Below are 24,274 nucleotides of genomic sequence, written 5' to 3' on the forward strand. Positions count from 1 at the left end.
ACATAAGTACATTCAAATCACCCTCAGAAAAAAAGTCTGCTGGAATTTGGAGGGCAAAAAAGTTAATGGCAATTCTTAGATATTAAGCAGATTGAGAGTCTGATCAATGGATTTAAATGGTGAAAGTACACCTGCATTTAAACTAATTAACTGAGATAAAACTGCTAGTTAGTGCTTACCATCAAGAAGCAAAATGAGACTTTCACTCTGCAGCAGAGTGTGCGCTGATATGAAACTTCCTGTCAGATTAAAACTGTGTGCCGGACCGAGACTCGAACTCGGGACCTTTGCCTTTCGCTCTACCACTTGCCCGCGAAAGGCAAAGGCCTTGAGTTCGAGTCTCGGTCCAGCACACAGTTTTAATCTGACAGGAAGTTTCAAGAATCAAAATGTTTGGTATTACTGATAAACACACATAGAAGTACACTTGACAATGCAGTCATAGTTTCTGTAACTATTAGGTCATTGTCTACAGGGGAGGAGAGAGGGAGAGATCGGGGAAAGTTAAAAAGGAATGGCAGCTCAGTCAGGCACCAGCAGCAGGAGGGGGAGGGGGGGGGGGGGCAGATGCACAAGTAGACCATCTTATGGGACTGTTAATGCACTGTACCATGCCAGTATTAGTAGTAGCACTCCTCGTGCTTTTGGTTCCATTGACAAATAGTGTGTAAGATGGAAGATTGCTTCATAAGTCTGTATGAACTCAACAGAAATTTAGACTTTTGCTTATCAAGTGATGGATATGTGACAAGGAGTAATATCTTCCTTGAGTTCCACTGGAAGATGGTTTCTTAGAATTTTAAGAACAGTCATTTTGCTCTCTCTCTGAAAATAAATCTGTATCCAGTTGCACAGATTTATTACTATTATTATTATTATTATTATTATTATTATTATGTGTTGGTGAACATTTTCTGTACCATCAGTCAATCCTGAACAGCAAAGCTCCCACACAGCGGAACAGTAGCTGCACAATATCTGTCAGATAAAGGTTTCAGAAGTATGAGTTTCTTTGGTGGAATTATTAGAAGTGTCTACTTTCCAGGAAACATGTATGTGGTCATTTTTTCAGATTATTTTAGGTAAGTTAAAATTAGACCTGTGGCACACTGGACTATTTTTAAACAATATTACTTTATTGTAGGAAATGTTTTGTGTGATATAAACACCTTAGAATTGGGCAAAAGTATTGTTGCTGCTAAAGCCAACGTGTTCTGCATTTGGAGGCATAATGCCTTGGCACCTTTTTTTATTGCTTTTTGGGAAGAGTAACTTATGCATTGTGACTTATTTGATGTGCACTTTCTTAAATTCTCCATTTCATATAACTCCTTTTATCTTTTAACACTTCAGTCACAAATTTGTTTCGCCAGATATCTCTCGTAGAGGTAAGGGCAAACCACTACTATCAATTGAGCATTCATTTCACCAAAGTTGAATGCCTAAATTTTTACCTAACATGTAGAGTAGAGGCTGTTGGTCAGCTGTGGGTTGCAAAATCTCCTGCATTGTAAACAGCATTCAAATCTTATGATGTGTAGATAAAATGTCAGGTTAGGTCCAGTCTGACAACCTGGAACCATATTCATTTATGACAACTACTTGTAATCTGAGTGCAAGATTTATTGAAATATATGTATTTACTTCCAATTTTACACTGTAGTTGTATTTTTTAAGTAATCTTTCTGTCTCCTTCGTCTGTTTTATATATTTACTGTTTCCTTCAATCCCAGAAGTCTTATATATCTGCCAAGGTTCTAGGTTTCTAATCGTTGTCTTGATCTAAGTGAATGTGCTCTGCATTTACAAACTTGTCTTTGTTGTGTTGACCTTTGCTCATGGATCACAATGCAAAAATTTAGTGTATTGCAACAGCAACCAGTACTATGTTGAAGTGGATTTATATAAAATTAGTTGCAGCATCTGCTATCCCTTTGTTATATGCAAAATCTTATTTTCTGTAATACTCCAACATTCTATAAAATTGGCTGTATGATGACATTTGACATAATGAAGGTCCTAGACGTGTGTAAATGTAGTTGAGCTAGTTTAAATGTATTTCATCAAACAAATTTTGAATTAATAATACTTTTATTTCTTCACATAGGTCAATTGTCTTGAGCCACATCCTCAGATTCCAGTTATTGCTACAAGTGGGTTAGATGATGATGTGAAGATTTGGGTTCCATCTTGTGAGCAAGAGCCTGCCATGACAGGTCTTAAGTCTGTAAGTATGAACTGCAGCAGTTGTTTGAGTGAAAAGGTGAAAGGACAAAAATGCTCTTTATGGTAAATTATGTATCCAGTAAAAGTTTGCTCTTTAACCACAGTGTTTTCAGTGAACCAGCCTTGCAGTTTGCACAAACTATGACATTCATACTTTCATAAAATTTCTCGCATGCAGAACACTCATTTTGTATGTCACTTATTAAACTGTCTTAACATAGTCACTTCTTTGAAAAATTTGCACTTACTGTTTGTGTAACAGGTTTTATATTTTTATACTAGCATTTGATACCTTGCAGCACATTTTTCATTAAATATGCTACAATTTTTTGTTGATTTTGTGATTGAAGAAAGGATATTCGAACCATCTGGGAATGGGTACCTCCTGTCGCCTCTATTACTTAATCTGGTTCTAGAAAATGTCATAAGAGGATGATGCACAGAGCCGTTCAAGAAATTGACAGTTTGGCAATCCCTGATGACTTAGCCATTTTATTTGATTTGCCCAGGAAAGCAAATACCAGTTCTATTAAGCCCACTATTGCTGTTACCAAAACGAACTTTATAGTGTGGTATCAGTCCCTGTGGTTCTAATAAAGCTAACTGGTACCTGTAAAGAGTAATAGGAAACCTTTCACTGGTTTATTAGACTCAATTTCTTCAGGACTGAATATTCTATGCCTTTTGCCCTCTTAATGCTTTCCATTGGACAATTACGTGTTCCATCCTCCTCACCTTAAAGTCTGCACTTACAGGCTTCTTCCACTATAACCATTGTGTGTAGCTGTTTCTTAAAGTTCCCATGGCCAGTCATAAGTCTACTATGATTATAAGGTGTTTGCTGCTCTAGCTGAGGATCACATAAGTTGTCTTGAAACATGGCTTTGGCATCATCAACTTCCCATGTTTTTGTTTTTGAATCATAACCCAGTATTCTCCATGCTGCCTCCTGATTCAATTATGCGGTTTTGATTATACCATATTCTTAGCGATGGTTAGGACAATCTCCAGTCCAATACCCCCCCCCCTCCCCCCTCCCCCCTCCCTGGGGGTCCAGAGGTTAGAATAGGCTCGAGGTATTCCTACCTGTAGTAAGAGGCGGCTAAAAGTAGTCTCAAACCTTTCAGCCTTTGTGATGCTCCCCTGTAGGGTTTGACCTCCATTTTTCAAAATTTTTCTGAAGAGCGAGCCAATTGGGGAATTGCGTGTTACATGATGCATAATATCAATCGTGTACTGAGACCTCTTGCATCCTTTATCGACTTGGATCTGCACTTCCGATCATTCTCGAGTTGTTGAGTGAAGTCACCCTTCTGGGTGCATTTTCCTCCATCCTCTGTGCAGTATTGCTTTCTGCATTGTCGACGATAATGGACTTCTTAGCTCGTTTACGCCTGATATTCAGCACGGTAGCCAGTCTGTTGCGGTGGGGCCACCATGTACCCTGTTGGTTGTAGCCCCCTGACCACACAGGGATTGCTCTGCAGATGCCTGCACCGTTAACTCCCCATGCGTGCCAAGGAGTAGATGCCCGTGTCACCATGGGGCAACGGGGACTCCCGACAATGGCCATCCTTCCAGGTTGCCTTTGCTGCAGCTGGGTGGCGCCTGTGGGGAGGTCCCCTGGTCGGACTGTGTGGCATCAAGGCGGATGACACGCCATGAAGCATAGTACATCTCTTGCTGGTGGTCAAACACCAGCAGTCTCTAAGCGATCAAGGTCTAACTTCAATGCTATAAGAAATACGGATCTAAATTCCCCACCCCCATCTGTTGAAAAACTTACTTTTGGACTAATGGTCACCATCACCCTCGAAGTAGTTCCCATCTGCATGTACACGTCGGTCCCAGTGCTTCTGCCACTGGTCAAACATTTTCTGGAAGTCCTGTTCTTTGAGGATGTTTATCACTGCCAGCGATGCTTCTTGAATCCTCTCTAAGAGTGTTAAACCGACGGCCTTTCAACTTTAGTTTCAGTTTTGGATATAGCGCGAAGTCGCAAGGTGCCAAATCTGGCAAGTATGGTGGGTGGGGTACAACCGCTATGTTGTTTTTTGCCAAAAAGGTCCTGGTGAGCAAGGAGGTGTGACAGGGCACGTTGTCGTGGTGCAGCAGCCAGTTCAGTTCCCTTGATGCCAAAGTTTGGGCCGTTGTCGCTGCACATTTTCATGGAGCCATCGCAGAATGTCACAGTAGTATGTGGAATTCACTGTTTGGTTGGGTGGGATGAATTCTTTGTACACAATTCCCTTGATATAACTTTGCCTTTCACCTGTCTAGCTTTTTTGGGTCTTGGGGAGCCCGGGCTCTTCCACTGGGACAATTGTTGCTTTGTCTCTGGGTCATAACTGTAAATCCAGCTCTCGTCACGAGTGCTAACCCGTGACAAGAAGGTTGGATCATTGGTGCTGTCTGACGAAGGTCCATGCACACTTCAACATGCTGTGCCTTCTGATCGGCAGTCAAGATCCTTGGCACAAATTTTGCGGTGACACAATGCATGCCCAATTCATCAGTCAACATTCGTTGACATGTCCCATAACCAATACCTGCTTCATCCGCAAGGTCTAGAATGGTTCGATGTCGGTCTGCATGAACCAGTTGTTGACGTTTGGCAACAATGCCGGTATTGTGCGGCTAACAGGTCTTCCAATGTAAGCATCATCTTCGACGTCTGTACGGCCGGTCCTGAACCGAGCATGCCACTCAAACACACGCGTACGGCTCATGCTCTGTCCCCCAAACACTTGTTGAATCTTTGCAATGGTCTCCGTAGCACTTTTCCCAAGATTCGCACAGAACTTGATATGCATGTGCTGTTTTGTTTGCGGATCCATCGTAGCATCGCCACACATCAAACACAGAGTATTACGAAAATCTCTGTGGACATGCAACATGTCTTCCCAGCTGAATGCCACTTCGCACACCGACCTAGCGGTGCAAAGATATACTACTCCTACTTTCCAGATGGCAGTGCCAGTCCCGAAAATTTTGGATTCCACCTTGTATATCATCTGAGAAAAGAAGAAGCTGAGTTTCACACGAGCAATGCTTTCTAAAATGATGCTGATTCAAGGACGTAAGCTTCTTAACCTCAAGAAAGTTTATTATGCTTGAACTGAGAATGTGTGTTCAAGGATTCTGCAACAAACAGAAGTCGGGGATATTGGTCTGTAATTTTGGGTGTGCATTCTTTTGCCATTCTTACATACTGAAGTCACCTGCACTTTTTTCCCAGTCGCATGGTACTTTGTGCTGGCGAGAGGATAAATGCAAGCTAAGTAAGGGGCCATTGCCATAGAGTACTCTTTGTAAATTCAAACTGGGATTCCATCTGGACCTCATGATTTATTTGTTTCCAAATCTTTATGTTGCTTCTCTAGGCTATGTATGCTTATTTCTGTCGTCCATACAGGAGTCTGTCTGACAGTTAAATGATGGTATATTTGTACCGTTCTCCTGTGTGAACAGTTTCTTGAATGTGTAATTTAAAACTTTGGCTTTCGTTTCGCTATCTTTAAGTGCCTCACCAGAGCAGTCAACAAGGAACTGAATGGAAGCCTTAGACCCACTTAGCGATTTTACATATGGCCAGAATTTTCTCACATTTTCTGCCAAATATTTTTCTAAGCTGTGATGGTGGTAGTTATCATGTGCTTCACACACAGGTCTTTTCACATACAATCTCTAATAATCTTTGCTTGTCGCCGTTTGTGCATCCCTTTTTGAACCTAGAGTGCAATAGCCTCAGCTTCCTCAGCATCTTACAGATTTTGTTATTAAGCCATGGTAGGTCTTTTCATCCTTTATCCACTTACTGGGCATGTAACTCTCCAGACCACGATTTAAAATCTGCTTAAACTTTGCATATAATTCCTCTACATCCATGTCAGTTCACTATCTAAGTAAGATATTAAAAACTACTTATCTGGCCTATCTAGCAGAAACCCTCTCCTAGCCTTCTTGACTGATTTATTAACTTTTATAATCATAGTTGCTATAGTATCATGATCACAAATTCCCATTTTTATACTGACATTGTCGATAATGTCCGGCCTATTTGTAGCTACAAGGTTTAAGACATTTCCATTGCATGTGGGCTGCCGAGCTAGCTGCTCAAGACAATTATCAGAAAACGTGTTCAAAAGTATTTTGCATGACTGTCCTCCCACAGTGAATCCATAGACATCCAATTTATACTCAGCAGGTTAAATTGCCTCCAACTAGTATTGCATCTGAGTATTTATGTGCTGTTGACCTTATGCTGGCTAAGTTTCATTAAGGAGCTTGAGATTCCAGAACTAGTGGTATATGACACTGATGGCAACCTGTGGGAACCCTAAGTACAATTTTGGATCCTGTTTTCACAGTGCCATTGGGGATTTTTCAGATTTCCTCCAGAAAGGTTTGGCCATCTGATAAAACCTTTCAATTGATTACCCTCCAGTCCTCTATCAAGACCTGGTTCTGTGCCCGTAATTTCTCAGTGTCTTGCGAGGACTATCCTTCCAAGAAGTGTCACTATACAAGTCAATATCTTTGTGGGTTTGAAGAGCTCAGCCACTGCCTTGACCAGCCGCTTCACCTCTTTCACAGAAGTTTCTTTGATACTATTTCCTTAAGCCAGTCCACTGTTACCGTCACCTCATGGACAAAGATTAGAGCACCCTTGGCCAGATAGACTGTAGACTGTCCTAAATTTGGGGTCTGGACTTTAATCCTCCCCCTCCCCCTCCTCCTCCCCCCCCCTCCCCCCTTTCTGAAATCTTCTCAAAGAGAGCTATCTAAACATACTCCACCTCTTGATCAGTGAATATCCCTGTTGGATAATTGCCATCCTAAATACTAAGACTGCAGTAGTGTTTCTTGCGTCTGCCTTTTCTGGATCTTTTTATCCAGAGAAGGGGAGTATCAGACTCCTCCCTTGTTTTCCTGTTACCTATCTTAAGAGATACAAGGGGTCTGATTACTCTCTTCACTGTGAGACTGTCTTCTTTGGAGGTCTTAGGTTCAAGACCTTTTAGGTCCCTTCATTTATAGTTAGAAAGCCATTCTTTACCTTCCTTTCCTTTTTGTTCTTTGCGAAGTTTCCTCCTTTGAACCCCAGGCAAGGATTTGATCTTGACCTGGTCCAACATCTCAGTGACAATTTACACTTCTTGGACTGATTTATATCCAATGCAATTGTGGAAATATCTTCAATCAGTTCCACCCCTTTTGTTTGGATGTTCGAGGTTTCATAAGTCCTTCCGTTTTTGTTTTGTTTTGTTAGTATTCTCCAGTTTGGCCCCAGGAGAATTAGAGATTTATTCAGTCGACACCACGGAACTGCACGTTGTGCCAGGTTAATTACTCATTGTGGTCACGCAATGTTCCTGGGGCTCAGTTAAAAGTATATCTTAACACAGTTGGTTTTCTGGGAGATTTGGGAAGGGCTATGGGAGAGATGGGGTGTTTTGGAACATTGTTCATCTGCTAAGACACGGCTGGCATGGGAGACCCTCCCAGCAGCTGCACTGCAGCTGGCATACCTACAGCTTCATGCGAACTTGCAAGACTCTCCACTTGCATGGTCAGTATTTCGACAAGATGGTGTCCCATGGACAGAATGACTCGGCCACTCTCTCCATGGACATTGACACAGCACGCACCCAGATCAAAACCTTGAAGAAATGTGCAGTAAAGACCAGATTGCAGGTTTTCTTCAAAAAGACAGAATGCATGACCGACACAAATGCTACTACCGCTACAGTTTGACTGCATCAAATGGGTTCCAAAATTTAAGTAGTCTGTAAAATCATTTTAGAGAACATGACAGAAGAGAAACAACTAAGGTTCGCACTGTTAAATTGGAAACAACGTATAGGACTATCGCTAAACTGTATAATAAGAGAAATATTAGTGTCACTACACTACAGTTATTAGGCCACTGGTTCTTTATGCTGCAGGTGCAGTCTCACTAGATCAGAAAGACCTGGTGCTCAGATAGCCGTTTTATCATAAAGATATTAGAACCTAGAAAGAACCAAGATGATGAGTGAAGATCATGAGCAATGTGCAAGTGTAACGATGGCTGAAATTCTGTGGTCATATAAAACACCCACAGTCAAGTAGATTGACAAAGAAGGTGCTGATGTACTGTGAGAAACTGCATCCCAGCCATGAATATACCTGATACATTGACAAAATCAGAGAAGACCTAATGCATTCTGGCAATACTCAGGACACTTACACGAGACAGGACCACATAAAGAAATAACAACTCAGAAATGTGTAATAGATAGAGAGAACAGAAGAAGAAATTCTCTGAAGAACAGACAGCATATAAGTCGATGCTTGAAAAATGTATGACAAGACTGCAGAGATGGAAAGGGGATCCAGAATAGGTAGAGTATGATTAAGAAGAGAGAGGAAAACACACACACACACACACACACACACACACACACACTATGTATTCAAATTTTAGAGTATTTAGAGGAGATACAAGGAAACACTTTATGTGACAGAAGTGTCGCAGGTGCCCTGTTTCCCCACTAGGAGCCCATCAAGGTTTTGTTTGGCAGACGCTGGAGCCATTATTTGTGAAACACCGTGTTGTTTTGAGTGTGTTAGACAATCACCAGTTTTCTGTGATTCTCCACATTACGTTAAATGTGTACCTTAACATGTTTGTTGAGAAGTGCTATTCGGCTCACATCTGTTCTATTGATCTGTAATTACAATCATTTTTATGTTCTTCTCTGCATTGAATTTCCTGTAAACTTGATTGGTTTTGCATATTTTCTGTATAGTGCTAGAAAATAAACTATGATGTTGTAGAGTTGAAATAATAGAGAGCTCTGAATACAAGTGCCTCACAAGTTTGTTCTGTTTTTGTACAGCATACCTTCCATAGTTCTAGAAATTCCCACACACTATTTATTTTGTTGTTAATCTTTAATTTTTTCTCCTTCTTGCCCTATATTATCCACTTTTTTGCTATTCATTCCATAGAATTTGTTCAGTCCTCTGCCTCTTTCATTTTATTAGTGTATCTATGAGGAAAAATGCAGAACAGGAAGGAAACAATGGCTAACAAACTTGAAGACAAGGAATGCCTAGGCTTAACAGTACTGTAAAATTATGGTGAGGAGGAGGAGGAGAACTATTTTAGATATAAGGACTGTGAGCTTACACCTTTTGTAAAAATGTTGTGTGTGGCCTCTTTATTTTATGTCTCTGGCTACAGTATCTATCTGCAAGTTCATGTAACAGTGATACAGCAATATTTAAATGAAGCATTGGAATGTGTTATATACAATTCATTCAGTAGTTCATTTCCCGAAATGTTAACATTGGGTTTCACAAATTGTAAACTTCTCGCCACCTGTATACCATAGTAAAGATTGTATCACAATGTTTTGCTGTATCCCCCTTAATGTTAATAATAAAAGCTCCAGAATGCTAAATCAAGACATTAAGTTAAACTACAAGTTGTGTCATTCAAAGCAACAATGCGAGACTGCACTCACACCTGTGCATTAGCTGATGACTGCGCAGTCTCTTTAGGTTTTGCTACACAGAAAATATTGTAACCTTAGCAGTGTTGTGCACCACCATCCAGAATTGGAGTTCAGATTGTGGAACAAAGGAGCTTTTTAGTAATGCCCACAATTTAAATTACATTTGACACACAGTTAACATAAATATTTATTAGTTTATCCATATTAAGGGAGATCATTCATAAATATGGTAATACCCATGCAAAACTATTAAGGCTTTCGTGGCCACTTATTGACAAAGAGTCAGTTGGCTTCTGTCTCCGGTTCTTTAGCTGATGTTGGTTTCACTATTTTTTTCTGACTTTTCTCTAACTAGAGTGACTGGCTTTGTTGAAGCTACCAGCTATGGAGAGTGCAGCTTTGGCAGTGTCAGTCACTCATACTGACAAAACATAAGAAAAATCATCAAACAAATGTCAGCCAAAGAACCCAAGACAGAAGCCAAAGGAAGTTTGATCAATACTAATACATTTGAATAATAACATTGATCTGAATTGCACAACAGAAACACACTCTTAAATTATGCTTCCAATGTAAGTAGGATATGAACTAGCATCATGTATGTACAAACAAGTTAACTAGTGGTACCATTCATTTGCTTGTCTCTTGCACCCTTTTGTATCAGTTGTTAATTATGTGTATGTGTAATAAAATAGCAATTCTACATAACTAAACTATACAGTGTGTACTGGTTGCCAAGTGTGTGTTAGTGTTGATTTTGTGTCACTGGTGTATTGCCACCATTCTTCATACTACTACGGTTTTCATGGCTAAACTGTGGTAGCTCTCAATGAGATCTTAAATTTAAGATATTGCATAGTCTGTGGTTTGAAGCATTTAGCGGTTTGTTGGCCTTAATAATGTATTGGCCTGTTTGTCTGCTTTCATATGCTGTAAATTCTATATTTTTTAAAATTTTCTGGCATATTAAAACTGTATGCCAGACCTTGACTTAAACATGAGACCATTGTCTCACAGTTACTCATACAATTCAGTGGGTGATATAACTGGACTTGTCTCAGAGATGCATCTTTTGATATATGTAGATTGAATGTAATGTAAATAGTTGACGAGATGGTATTTTTAGTATATGACTACTGACTGCTTGCTTTGTGTAACTGAGGTACTAGACACTCATGCTAGCCATTGTCTACCTTATTGTAAGGTGAAACCCATCAATAACACAGTTCCTCACTATCTTCTGACATTTCATGACATTTTGCTCCATCGACTAATTATGGTGAACTCCCCCCTGATGCCACTCGCCCACTCAGGCGAATGCAGCCTTTCATGTGCAGCCTTACAATCCTTGCATTTCGTACCAACATTTATGAGCATGATGCTTGTGCCCATTTTTGTGTAGTTACAGGATGTGTGTGAGCTAAGAAAGAATCAGTGGGTAATTTGAGCAATACAAAGATAGAAAAGTCACTCTAGACATGATGAGTTTGGACCTATCTTTTTATGTATTTGTTACCTCATAGCAGTATAAAAGCCTGGTAGCAAAAGAGTGCTGTTGTTCTCACATTATATTATATTTGTGAAAATGAAGGAGACAGCTCTGAGGCAAGCCATCGGGAAAATCAAGACAGCTTTATTGGATGTCTCTACCTAAGAAAAGCATTTTACAATGTAAAATGGTGCAAGATCTGTGAAATTCTTGGACAAAACAGGAATAAACTCAAAGGAAAGACGGGCAGTTTGAAATATTTGCAAGAACTAAGAGGGAAAACTGACAATGGAAGACCAATCGAATATAAAACTGCTCCGATTAAAAAGGTGTAAGGCAGAGATGCAGTTTTTCTCTGTTACTGTTCAGTTTGTACATCAAAGAAGCAATGACAGAAATAAAAGAAAGGTTCAGTTGTGGGAGTAAAATTAAAGGTGAAAGGGTATCAGTTACAAAATTTGCTAATGACATTGAGATCCTCAGTGATAGTGAAGAATTATCCCAGGATATTCGACCTAATGAGCACAGAATATGGGCTGAGAGCAAACGAAGAAAGACAAGTTATATCTTGTAGATCTGCATTAAAACATACAATGAGTGTAAGTTAAAATTGGAGATTGTCTTTTGCACAATCAAAAAATTCCTGTAAGACATAGAAAGCTTCACTTTTAAGCCAGTTTTGTAGAACATTTCTGATGGATTTTAATGAGATTGTTTAGTGCACTGCCACCAAAAACATAATCTGTGTTACTCAAAGGTATGTATAGCTATTGCGAGTCTTGCTTAGTCTTGTAAAGGGTTGGTCACTCTTTTTTTTTTTTTTTTTGTGACGTACATTGTGGCATTGAAATGATTGCCTTAATTTGTAGCTATCTAATTTTCCCTTTTGTGTACACGAGGCAACTCAGTATAAATATTGATGGGACTACCATGACACCCAGTTTCTTGAAGAGTGGCTACAGTGTTTCTGCAGACACCTGCTACACATATGTTAACCTTTTTCTGCCACATAAAAACACTCTTTGCCTCAGTGGAGTTGCCCCAAAGCAGTATGCAGTATGCTATGTGGCTATTAAAAAATGCAAAACTGGAAATGAGCATCATGTTTTCACTCAAACATCCTCGAAGTTCATAGTTATATTACTCTTGATAATTTAGCGCATATAGAATCTGTGTAGAGGTTCTATGTTAATTTGGAATTGAAGTGTACACCCAGGAGTTTAACAAACATACAATCCTTATTGGTATTGCATAAACTAAAAATCACATTTTCAGTTTCATTTTGGTGTACAGTTAATTCACTGTCTTTATACCGGATAATATAAATTCTTAGGTTGCCTTTGCTTTGTTCCTTTAGGTCCTGTATCTCATTTCCAGTTGCAGTGAAAGTGCTAGCCTCAGCAGGTAGAACAGATTTACACGGCATAATACTAGGTAGGTCATTAATATAGATGCAAACAATAAGGATCACAGTATGGAGCCTTGAGGCCTGCCTCTTGAATCATCTAGGAATCCAGAGCTTATACCATTAAAATGTACCTTCTGCTTCCTGCTTTCAAAATATCATCCCATAAGAATGAGTTTATATCTTCAATGCCACAGCACCTCAGTTTATTAGAATCTGATTGACCCACAGAGTCAAATGCCTTCCTCAATTTCAGTCAATAGGGCATCAACAGATGATTTTGCTTCAAAGACACCAAGTATTGTTGAAACATTATTTTCAACAGCTTTCGGTGAAGATGAATTTTCACTTAAGCCAAACTGAGTGTTTGTCAGTGTTCCATTGCAGGTGAAGTGTTCGCAGATTTGTTGGCGCATGCAATGTTCTACTATTTCTGAAAGTATTGGTACAAGAGAAATAGAACATTAGTTGTAAGCACTTGACTTGTCTCCCTTTTTATGTAGAGAGACAACTTCAGTTATCTTCAAGCAGGTTGGAAAAGAACAACACACACACATTCAATTTATTAACATACATTGTGATTATGAAGGAAGGAATTCTGCCACTTTTTAAGCAAAATTAGGCATATCGGATGAAACAAGGAAGATATAGGAGGTAGATTAGTATAACCAAAGACGGATTCCTTGCTAAAAGAATTCTACTTTTATCAAACAGGCCTTAATTTGAAGAAGAAATTTCTGAGAATGTACATTTGGAACACAGCATTGTATGTAAGTGGATCATGATCTGTGGGGGATGAAATAAAAACATTTGAAATGTTGTGTTACAGCAGGGTATTCAAAATGAAGTGGACATATTAGAAGTTAGAAGCTCTTCTGCAGAGTCAACAAGTGAGAAGACACATATAAAAGTATTGAAGTTTGCAAGATTTCAGAGCCATTGGATCCTCCTCATAGCAGGAGTGTTGAAGGGAGAGGAAAAAAGGGGTGGAGTTCGGAAAAGTCGGAGTCCCAGGCACACACGCCTGCACAATGAGTGATTGTCTTTATTAGTACAAGTGCTTGCACTCAGCCCAAAATTTTGATGATTGTACAAATGGTTCTTATTGTAAATGATGATAATTTTTATAAAATGTATTATGTGTACTAGAGATTAATTTTTTCTGTGGCAGGTTCTGCAGCGCAACCGCCGAGCAAGAGAAGAAGAAAGTGGTCGCGATCCAGACAGTTTTGACGGCCAGATGTTGTGGATTCTGTGGCGGCACATTCGTCGAACTGAGAGGCGTAGAGTAAGTAGATTTGCCCACCTTGTATTTTTCTGTAGGTAAATGTTTCCTTACATTGGATGTTAATTGCATTTTGACTGTTATGGTAAAAGACAGTGGCAATAAAGGTGAGTAGGACAGTCACACTTTGTATCATCATACTGGAAGGAGAGAGGGTTGAGTGTGTAAAAAATTTCAGTTATCTGGGGCAGGGTCATATCAAATGATAGAAGTGTCAAACTAGAAGTTTTAAACAGTAACAAAAGGATCCAGCTTCTTCTAGCAAGTGTGAAACCTAATGTGGGGTGAGGGAATCCCTCTAAGAGCTAAATAGATCGTGTATAAAACCTGTCTCTTGCTAATCGTAATGTATAGTTGGAGACCTGTGTCATAAATAAAACAGTGGAAGCTCCAGATTGGAATATCAACAATATATAAGAAAGTGTCATAAATACGAGAGAAGAGAGTGAAATACAAGCATGTGAAATGAAGTTCCTTAGGTTAGCTCTACAGAAAAACTGGGGGGGGGGGGGGGGGGGGGTGAGAGAGAGAGAGAGAGAGAGAGAGAGAGTTACAAACAAATATCTGAAGAGGCACCTGCAGGTGACCTTGACCATGGAGGAAAGAATGAGCAGTATGAGACTGAAGTGGGTTGTCATGTGAAGTGAATGCACACAACTGGAACTCCATGTCAGTATTTAGAGATGGAGGTACCAGGAAGAATACCTATTGGGCAGCCTTGGAAGAGATGAGCAGACCAGGTTAATGAAGACCTCAAGAGGGGAGGAGTAACATGCAAGCAGTGGAGACAGGAGAGCTGTACAAGGACAGAAACCAGTGGAGGCATATCGTTCACAAAATTCCTACACGAGTTGCTATAAGGAAAACATGATGATGATGGTTAAAATTTTAGTTTGTCTTTTAAAATTATGTTATCCTGAGTAAATGTGAAAAATACTTTCCAAGAAAAAAGCACTTGGATTGTGACGGTAAGCATGACTGTAAGCAGGATTTAGAATTCTGAAAATCTTGAGTGTCATATGTTGTTATCAGCAGAGACATCACTGGTGTTCTACGAATCATAGTGTGGAATGTCAGATCTCTTAATTGGACAGGTAGGTAAGAAAATTTAAAAAGGGAAATAGATAGGTTACAAGTAGATATAGTGTGAAGTTAAGTGGCAGGAGGAACAGGACTTTTGGTCAGGTGAATAAAGGGTTATAAATATAAAATCAAATAAGGGTAATGCAGGAGTAGGTATAATAATGAATAAAAAAAATATAAATGCGGATAAGCTACTACAAACATCATAGTGAACACACGACCTGAGACGGTAAACATCTTAACTTTGCAGTCAGCACATCTACTATTGTCACAAGCAGTACTGTTTTGCTCAAATTTAACGCATTACTTCTTTCTAGTTAAATGTGGTACAGTGATCAAGGAAAGACAGTGAAACTGATTTGTGAAGTGTAACGGAGACTCTTCATTTAGCACTTAAATACAATGAATTTCACAAGATGATTCAAAATGAAAAATCTGTGTTCTCCACATTCCTCATTGTCCAGCCAGTGAAAGTTTTTAAGTTTTGATTTCTTGTAGTTAACAATGCTAAACTTTATATTTATCTTATAAATAAACTGTAAAAAACAGAACTCGTGTGCCTGTAAAGACATTTCAATAATATTGCTAAACTCAACAGTTGGAGTGCTGAGTCCCACTGAAGAATGACGCAAATTCCCTGTTACGTATTTTTTGTGGAGAATAAATAATTCCCTCTTCTCTTGAAGCTCACTGCTACAAGTAAATGTCTCCTTACATTTCAAACAACCATACCATTCGAAACGTGTTTGCTAAGTAGCCAGAAAAATATACTTCTGAACACTGTTCAGAGGAAAGGTCTTGCTGTGAGTCAGAAAAATACTCGTCAGCCTCGATGGTTCTCCCTTCTTCATCCTTAGGGGAACCAGGGGTGTTTGGGATTTTGACGTTTCTAGAGCTCTCCAACAGCTGAGGTTCTTCACCTTCCGTTTGCAACACACAGTTGTTCAGTAACAGCATGTTGTCAGTGTCATTCCCACAATTTGAAGCATCAGAAGGCTTCATTAGTGAGTTAATAGCACTTGTTTGAAACAAGCACCTTAGTGTTATAACTGTTGGATTATGGTTGTTGCCTATTTCTGAGGGTACACAGAAAATAAATTCTGAAGAGCACCTTGATTCAATCTACTGGTCATTAAAAATTTAATGCTGACAGTTTGTTCCTCAAGAAAAAACTGAGCAGTAGCATTAACAGTCTGGATTAAACCCTTAATGCACAGTGGTGTCGTTATTTTAGCTGTCTTTTTGTCGGTTTTATTTATAGTACTTAAGACATCCTTTGCATTCTGTAGCATTTCCATTACTACTCGGTGTTGTTTTGATAGTGCACACCTGTGTGGATTAGAGGAAAATGCTGTCCTGCTATTCAAAAATCAAACAAATTGTTCATAAATTCTATAAAAAGTAGCTGTGTTCTCTGCTGTATCACTCTGCATTCTTTAGTCGCTACCCAAGTTCTGATAGCTGCAGCAACAGAGTGGCTTAGGACCTGAACTGCCATTTTCACATTCATTTTCTGGAATGAATCAGGTTGCAAAATGACTGTCAATGAGTTTTAACATAATCCTGATTCTTTTTTTCCTTCTTTTTTTCTTATCATTGTGATACATTTTCCTGGTGTCTTCGAATAAAACAACAGCATTGTTGGAAATGAAGTCACCACTAAGGAGATGGTTTTGTATGCTTTTCAATAAATGTGGGACATCATAAATATAAAACAGTCTATGTCCATTCACAATGAAGTAAAGTCCTTCAGGCGTAACCTGTAAATGCTTCACAACACTTAAGAGCACTAGCTCCCTGATCACAAATGACTAATTTTGGTTCTAGGTTTGTATTTTGCAATAAAATAATTAGTTCCTGTAAGAGTCCCAATAAATTTGCATGTTTTACTCCTGAATTAGACAAAAAATATGAAACAAGCTGTTTTGTTTCTAGTTACTGTAGCTGCCTCTTATCGTAAAAACAAATGCATAATTTGCACTTTCCCTGTCACCCAAATCTTGTAGACCTTCTACTAAATCGAAATCTTTTGCATATTCCAGATAACACATTGTCGACATCTCATCAAAAGATACGAGGCTTGAATGAAAAGTAATGCCTCCACCTTCGTTAATTGGGTTTAGATGGGAATATTTTAATAAATCAAGTACAGAAATAATCCTTAGAATGTGATCTTTAATTAACAATATTCACTTTTCCACATAATCACCAGCCAATGGATACATTTCTGAAGCCGTCACGGAAGAAGTAGACACTCTGTTCCCACAACCACAGTCTCACAGTTCTCTCAATGTCTTCATCAGAAGCATAATGATGGCCTCGCAGATCGTCTTTCATTATTGGGAACAGATGGAAGTCAGACCATGCTAAATCTGGACCGTATTGAGGATGCCGACGGTGGTGAGATTTTCTCTGAAGTTCTGCTTTGGTGGCTTGTGAAGTGTGTGGTTTGGCATTGTCATGCTGCAGGAAAACATTTCCCTTTTCCTTTCGGACCCTTGTTACTTGTCGATTGTGCTTGAAATTTCTCTCTGAGCGATGCAATGATCGTCCTGAATCAGTCTGTCAACATTTTGCTTATGAAACTCGGTGGTCGTTGTCACAGGATATCTAACTCTTTGTCATGCAGGGCAGTTGTTCCTGCCTCAACATCTTTAAACTTACTTGTCCAGCGACGCACAGTATTCGCATCAACACAATCGCCATAAACTGCTTTCATTCTCTGAGTCTCGTTTGGGGTGACACCTTTGGCTGTTAAGAATTTAATGACTGCATGTTGCATAAACCACATTGACTGACCATCTGCGCAGGGTTCCATACTTTACACTGTAACAATACAACTGTTAAGTGCTAAGGCTTCCCGCCAACTGAATCTGTAGAGAAGAGGCTACAGAACCAGCCTGTACCTGCCGCATACCAATACTGCCAACTGTTAAAGAGTTACGAAGGTGGAGGCATTCAGTCAACCCTCGTACTACACATGCCTTTTCTAAATAGGTTTGTGCCTCAAATTTCTTGCTAAGTTGACTAAAACGGTGTTTGTTAAACCCTGTAGACACCTGTGACACCGATCCATCGTCTAATTGTGGACAGTCCAGGTAATACGATACCCAATTTTCACAAAAATTTATATTCTGCAGGAGATAGGAGATTTGTAAAACAATATTAGGGAGAGATTTTTCTCAATAGAAGACCACGGACATTTTTTGCTCTTGCACTGCATTGCAGCCAGTGCCCTGGAGTAATCAGATGGGAAGTAGAAACTGCTGAACACATGGGCAATATTATTTGAGCCCCTACAATGCAACAATCTACCCTTAACTTTTGACAAGTAGGAAGTTTTGTTTTTCAATGATCTGTTTATATTATGCATTTTCTGTTTCACTTTTCGCTTTCTAGGAGTATCATCATCATCATCATCATCATCATCATCATCATCATCATCATCATCATGTAGCATACATAGTTTCCTTTTAACTTGTCTCACTGGCATTTCTATGATTTCTTTCATATCTGGTAATGGTTCACACTTTCGTGGTGTTGCATTTGTTTCTGCCAGAAGGTGACTAGCTGCACTGTATGTTCTCCTTGAAATATTCATGTTCAGATCAGGTGATGACAGATCAGTCGTATCACTAGTTCTCTCACATACTGCTGAAGAACCAGTATCAGATGTAAATTTTACAGGAACTGCTGTGTGAATACGTCATTGTTTCGTGCTGTTCATGAATGACTTTTCATCAAAATGGGCATCACACAGCAGTCTTGTGCAATTTTTCTGGGTCCATATCCAGCAGTTTGAAATTGCGTGTAACAATAACTATCTATCAGAAAAAATACAATATGTTTATATACCATTAACACATTTAGTAGCTCATTTTACATTAACTTGATAGAAAGGAATCTTTCATTAAGTATTTGCTAAGAGAGCTCTTTGTTTGCAACCTTTTTTGAACTTCAAACACTATGATTAATTCTAGGGATGTGGTCCTACAGCAAGGATGTTTTAAGCCTGGTCAACACTGAGCGAGCTAGATCAGGAAAAACTGGATTCTCATATGTATAGACGAATTTGAGCAGACGACATTGTCGTGTTTTGTTAGTAAACTTTACTCGCTTTTCACCGTGCGTCTGAAGTTTCTGCAAAAGTTAAGAAACATGATTTGTAAATTCAGTGTTAAGTGCACTGGCACTACTATGCATTTCACATCTAAGTACAAATTATTTTCCTACACAACTTTGCTTTCTTTTTCAAAACCAGCGGGCAAAATGATCCTATCTCAATATCAACTATTTACATCGTAGCTGTAATTAGAGGTCTGCGCGGACAAGAAAAAAAATGTTACCCATACATGCTTTGCATCCACTAGATCATTATCCACATCTGCCAAGTTGCATATCTGCATTCTCAGATATTAATGTTTTGTAAAGCAGTGTAACCTGCTGCTGCTCTGTCAAAAGACTTGTGCCTGGCCTGAATTTTTGTCTGCTGATGTCCGCACTTGGTTATGATGCGAATTAAGGCTGGTCATATTTCAGTGACAGTCATTTCAAATTTAAATTCTTTCACTTTGCATGTAACTTACTGTAAATGATATAAGAGTGGAAAAAATATTTGTTCCTTCTTTTTAAGTAGAAAGGCAGTTGATGAGAAGACATTTTGTACGTGATGAATTTTTAATTGTTGTTGGAAGGGGGCTACAAACACGGTAACATACAAGTGAAAGTGTGGTTTTTGAGCATATTTTGGCGATGTCAACTTTGAAGAGTCACAGACGGCAAACCATAAGTATTTTAAAAATTTACTTTGTACAATTTAAAGATAACCCACTGATATCCGCAATAGAGGAACATTTTTTTTCTTCAACACAATTATTACTGGGGATATCCGCATCCGCACAGACATTTGCTGTAAGTAGTGTTGTTTCCAAGTAAAAGCTGTATGAGGATTATTACCGCATGGATAAAAAAAAATTAAAATAGGCCGCGTCTATAGTTTGCATGCTATGCTCGTTCTCTTCTATTCTCCTCCCTTGTAATTCCAGTGTAAATGCTTGTTCACAGGTATAAACGAATGGCAGTGAATTATAGCGAATTACCTATGAATACTTGTTTGCAGAAGTGTAAACAAGATTTTACACTCGTTCACTTCGTTCGCTTTAGTGTACACCAGGATTTAGATGATGAGTATTATTCATTTATTTCACTGTGGTGATTTCAGCTCTAGAGCCATTTTCAAGTACCAAGACAAAGGTTTTGTAAAGTAATGCTTCTTAAATTGTGTTTACCAAATGTTATCACACTACACTTTGCATTTTGTTATACATACCTTATATTGGTTTCAGTTTTCACATTGCACAGAAAAAAAGCCTCTACAGCCAAAATTATGATAGTGAAGTGAGTAAACAGCTACAAAAAAAATCAAATCGCAGCAATGATTTAATTTAAAAACAGGATCGAATGCTTAGGGCTCGCTATTAATTCATACTCGCAACTAACTTATTAATTTACGTGAATTTAAAATCCACTTCTGTAACCCTTCTTTATCTTTGATGGGAAATCTGAACATTTTTAGTTCAGGATTTGTCTGTCTACTCCTTCCACAGTTGATGTACTCACAGGCACTTGGCATGACGACTCGATCCTCAAGCAACGGTATGTCAGAAACAGCTGTACTTCAGATGCCAGATGGTGGAAAGGGACTAGTGGCTGCATGCGTTCGGACGAGGTTGCCACATATTTCACAGAACGGAGTGCCATCTGGTGGTTGGTGCCACAAGTACGGGTGTGACACTGTTGCCGCCTGGTGGCCATTCCCTGATAAGGGTTGCCAACTAGACCAAGCAATCGGGCGATCTGTTTCTTACATGATCTTGGGAATGCAAATGTGCAATATGGCTAAACAGAGATGGCTAGAGGACAGATGCAAGGATGTAGAAGCATGTATCACTAGGGGTAAGATAGATACTGCCTACAGGAAAATTAGAGAGACCTTTGAAGAAAAGAGAACCACCTGTATGAATATCAAGAGTTCAGATGGAAAACCAGTCTTAAGCAAAGAAGGGAAAGCAGAAAGGTGGAAGGAGTATATAGTGGATCTATACAATTCTATGGAAATGGAGGAGGATGTAGATGGAGATGAAATGGGAGATATGGTACTATGTGAAGAATTTGACAGAGCACTGAAAGACCTAAATCGGAACAAGGCCCCAGGTGTAGATAAAATTCCATTATAGTTACTGATAGCGTTGGGAGAGCCAGCAATGACAAAACTCTTCAGTCTGGTGAGCATAATGTATGAGGAATACCCTCAGACTTCAAGAAGAATATAATAATCCCAATTCGAAAGAAAGCAAATGCTGTCAGGTGTGAAAGTTACCGAACTGTCAGTTTAATAAGTCATGGCTGCAAGATACTAATATGAATCCCTTACAGAAGAATGGAAGAGCTGGTAGAAACTGACCTTGGGGAAGACCAGTTTGGATTCTGGAGAAATGTAGGAATGCGTGAGGAAATACTGATCCTATGATTTATCTTAGAAGATAGGTTAAGGAAAGGCAAACCTACATTTCTAGCATTTGTAGACTTAGAGAAAGCTTTTGACAATGTTGACGGAATACTCTCTTTCAAATTCTAAAGGTGGCAGGGGTAAAATACTGGGAGCGAAAGGCTGTTTACAATTTGCAAAGAAATCAGATACCAGTTATATGAGTCGAGGGGGCATGAAAGGAAGCAGTGGTTGAGAAGTGAATGAGACAAGGCTGTAGCCTATCTCGGATGTTATTCAATCTGTATATTAAGCAAGCAGTAAAGGAAACAAAAGAAAAATTTGCAGTAGGAATTAAAATCGACAAAGAAAAAATAAAAACTTCGAGGTTTGTCAACGACATTGTAAATCTGTCAGAGACACTGAAGGACCTGGAACAGCAGCTGAACAGAATGGACAGTGCCTTGAAAGGAGGATGTAAGATGAACATCAACAAAAGCAAAACAAGTATAATGGAATGTAGATGAATTAAATCAGGTGATGCTGAGGGAATTAGTTTAGAAAATGAGACAGTTATAGTAGTAAATGAGTTTTGCACTTTGGGAAGCAAAGCAACTGATGACTGTCAAAGTAGGGAAGATATAAAATGTAGATTGGCTATGGCAAGGAAAGTGTTTCCGAAGAAGAGAAATTTGTTAACATTGAGTATACATATAAGTTTCAGGAAGTCTTTTCTGAAAGCATTTGTATGGAGTGTAGCCATGTATGGAAATGAAACATGGATGATAACTAGTTTAAACAAGAAGAGAATAGAAGCTTTTGAAATGTGGTGCTACAGAAGAATGCTGAAGATTAGATGGTAGATCACATAACTAATGAGGAGGTATTAAATAGGATTGGGGAGAAGAGAAGTTTGTGACACAACTTGACTAGAAGAAGGGATCGGTTGGTAGGACATGTTCTGAGGCATCAAGATCACAAATTTAGTATTGGAGGGCAGTATGGAGGGTAAAAATCGTAGAGGGAGACCAAGAGATCAATACACTAAGCAGATTCAGGAGGATGTAGGTTGCGATAGTTATTCGGAGATGGACGCTTGCGCAAGATAGGGTAGCATGGAGAACTGCATCAAACCATACTCTGGACTGAAGACAACAACAACAACAACAACAACAACATTAACGTTAACATTGTATGAGGAAGAAGTTGAGGACTGAGAGATAACATGACAAGCTACCTAATTGTGCAAAAGCAGAAGTATCAAACAGTGGAAGGTCGTGGATATGATAACAGTAATGTGAAAAGGATACATTGCTTCTCACCACGTAGAGGCGGCCCTGAGTGGCAGAATGGCACAATGAGAAAGACTGCTTAAGCATTAAAGTTTCATACAAATTCCTCCTTCCAACACACAAAATACAAACACCTTCACAAAAGCACAATGCTCACAGTGGTCACTGTCTCAAGTCGCTGGAGATGATGCGAGCAGCAATCTGCTGTGGTGGGTAGTGAAGGTAAGGTTGCAGTATGCAAGAGAGAGGGATAGCAGGATAGCATTGGGGGAAGGATGTTGTGTTGCTAGTTGGAGCGTGTTGGAGACAGGATAGACTGTTAGGTGCAGTGGTGTGGACTGTACTGGGGGGGGGGGGGGGGGGGGTCAAGGGAAAAGACTAGTAGCAGTGTTGTTGGGACAGAAGGAATATGTAGTGCTGAGCTGGTAGTAGGGAAGACGATAGGCAGGTGGAGGACAAGGACTAGTGAAGGCTGAGGCCAGGGGGTTACAGGTATGAAGGATATGTTGTAAGTAGAGTTCCCATCAGCGCATTTCAAAAAAACTGATGTTGGTAGGAATAATCTAGAAGGTACAGGCTGTGAAGCAGTCATTAAAGTGAATACATTCTGTTGGGTAGCATGTTCACCATCTGGATGGTCCAACTGTTTCTTGGCCACAGTATGGAGATGGCCATTCATGTGGATAGACAGCTTGTTTGTTGTAATGCCCATATAAAGTAGCTCTGTCGTTGACCTGGTAGGAGATGCCTGTGACCAGACCGTAGTGGTGGTAGGTGGTGGTAGGAGGAGGATTTATGAGGCAGGACTTACATCTAGGTCTATTCCAGGGATATGAACCAAGAATCAAGTGGGGTTGAATATTGTGTAGGTTCAGTGGGTGGCAAAATACCATTGTGGGAGTGATGGGGAGGATATTTCTCATTTCAGGGCATGACGGGAGGTAATCAAAACTCTGGCAGAGAATGTGAGTTTTGTTCCAGTCCTTTATGGTAATGAATAATGAGAGGATGGGCAGAGGGTATGTGGGAAGTAGTGACTGGAGTGACAAAGTGCAGAATTTCTCTTTATGGACAAGGATCAGAGAGTAATTTTGGTCTGTGAAGGCTGAGTGAGACACTCGGCATATTTGGAGAGGGGCTGCTCATCTCTACAGATCTGGCAGCCACAGGTGGCTAGACTGTATGGAAGGGACTGGTATGGAAAGGGTGGCAGCTATCGAAGTGGAGGTACTGTTGGTCATTTCTAGGTTTGATGGGGGTGGAGGTACTGATGTGGCCATCCTTGAGGTGGAGATAAACATGAAGGAAAGTGGCTTATTGGGTTGAGAAGGACTGTGTGAACGGAATGCTAAATTTACAGCCAGTATCAATCAGAAAAAGGTAAAGGAGGGTGGAAAATTGGTTTGAGAAAATTGAGAGACAAAATTTATGGTGAGTATTTAGGACACACAATATTTAGTGTTGAAAATATATTTATATAGCATGTGTTTTGGATTCTTAAA

The 24,274-nt window shown here is 39.5% G+C and overlaps 1 protein-coding gene across 2 annotated transcripts in view; it reads left to right on the forward strand.

Moving 5' to 3' along the window:
* LOC124619359 (DDB1- and CUL4-associated factor 8-like) overlaps nt 1–24,274 on the forward strand; it is a 117,445-nt gene that overhangs the window by 88,608 nt on the left and 4,563 nt on the right. For both annotated transcript variants that reach the window (XM_047145680.1, XM_047145681.1), the window contains exons 9-10: nt 2,108–2,227; nt 13,797–13,913. In XM_047145680.1, coding sequence (XP_047001636.1) covers nt 2,108–2,227; nt 13,797–13,913 — 237 coding nt within the window. The remainder of the gene's footprint in view (nt 1–2,107; nt 2,228–13,796; nt 13,914–24,274) is intronic.

The sequence above is a fragment of the Schistocerca americana genome, chromosome 6, assembly GCF_021461395.2.
Source record: "Schistocerca americana isolate TAMUIC-IGC-003095 chromosome 6, iqSchAmer2.1, whole genome shotgun sequence".
NCBI classification, from domain to species: domain Eukaryota; kingdom Metazoa; phylum Arthropoda; class Insecta; order Orthoptera; family Acrididae; genus Schistocerca; species Schistocerca americana.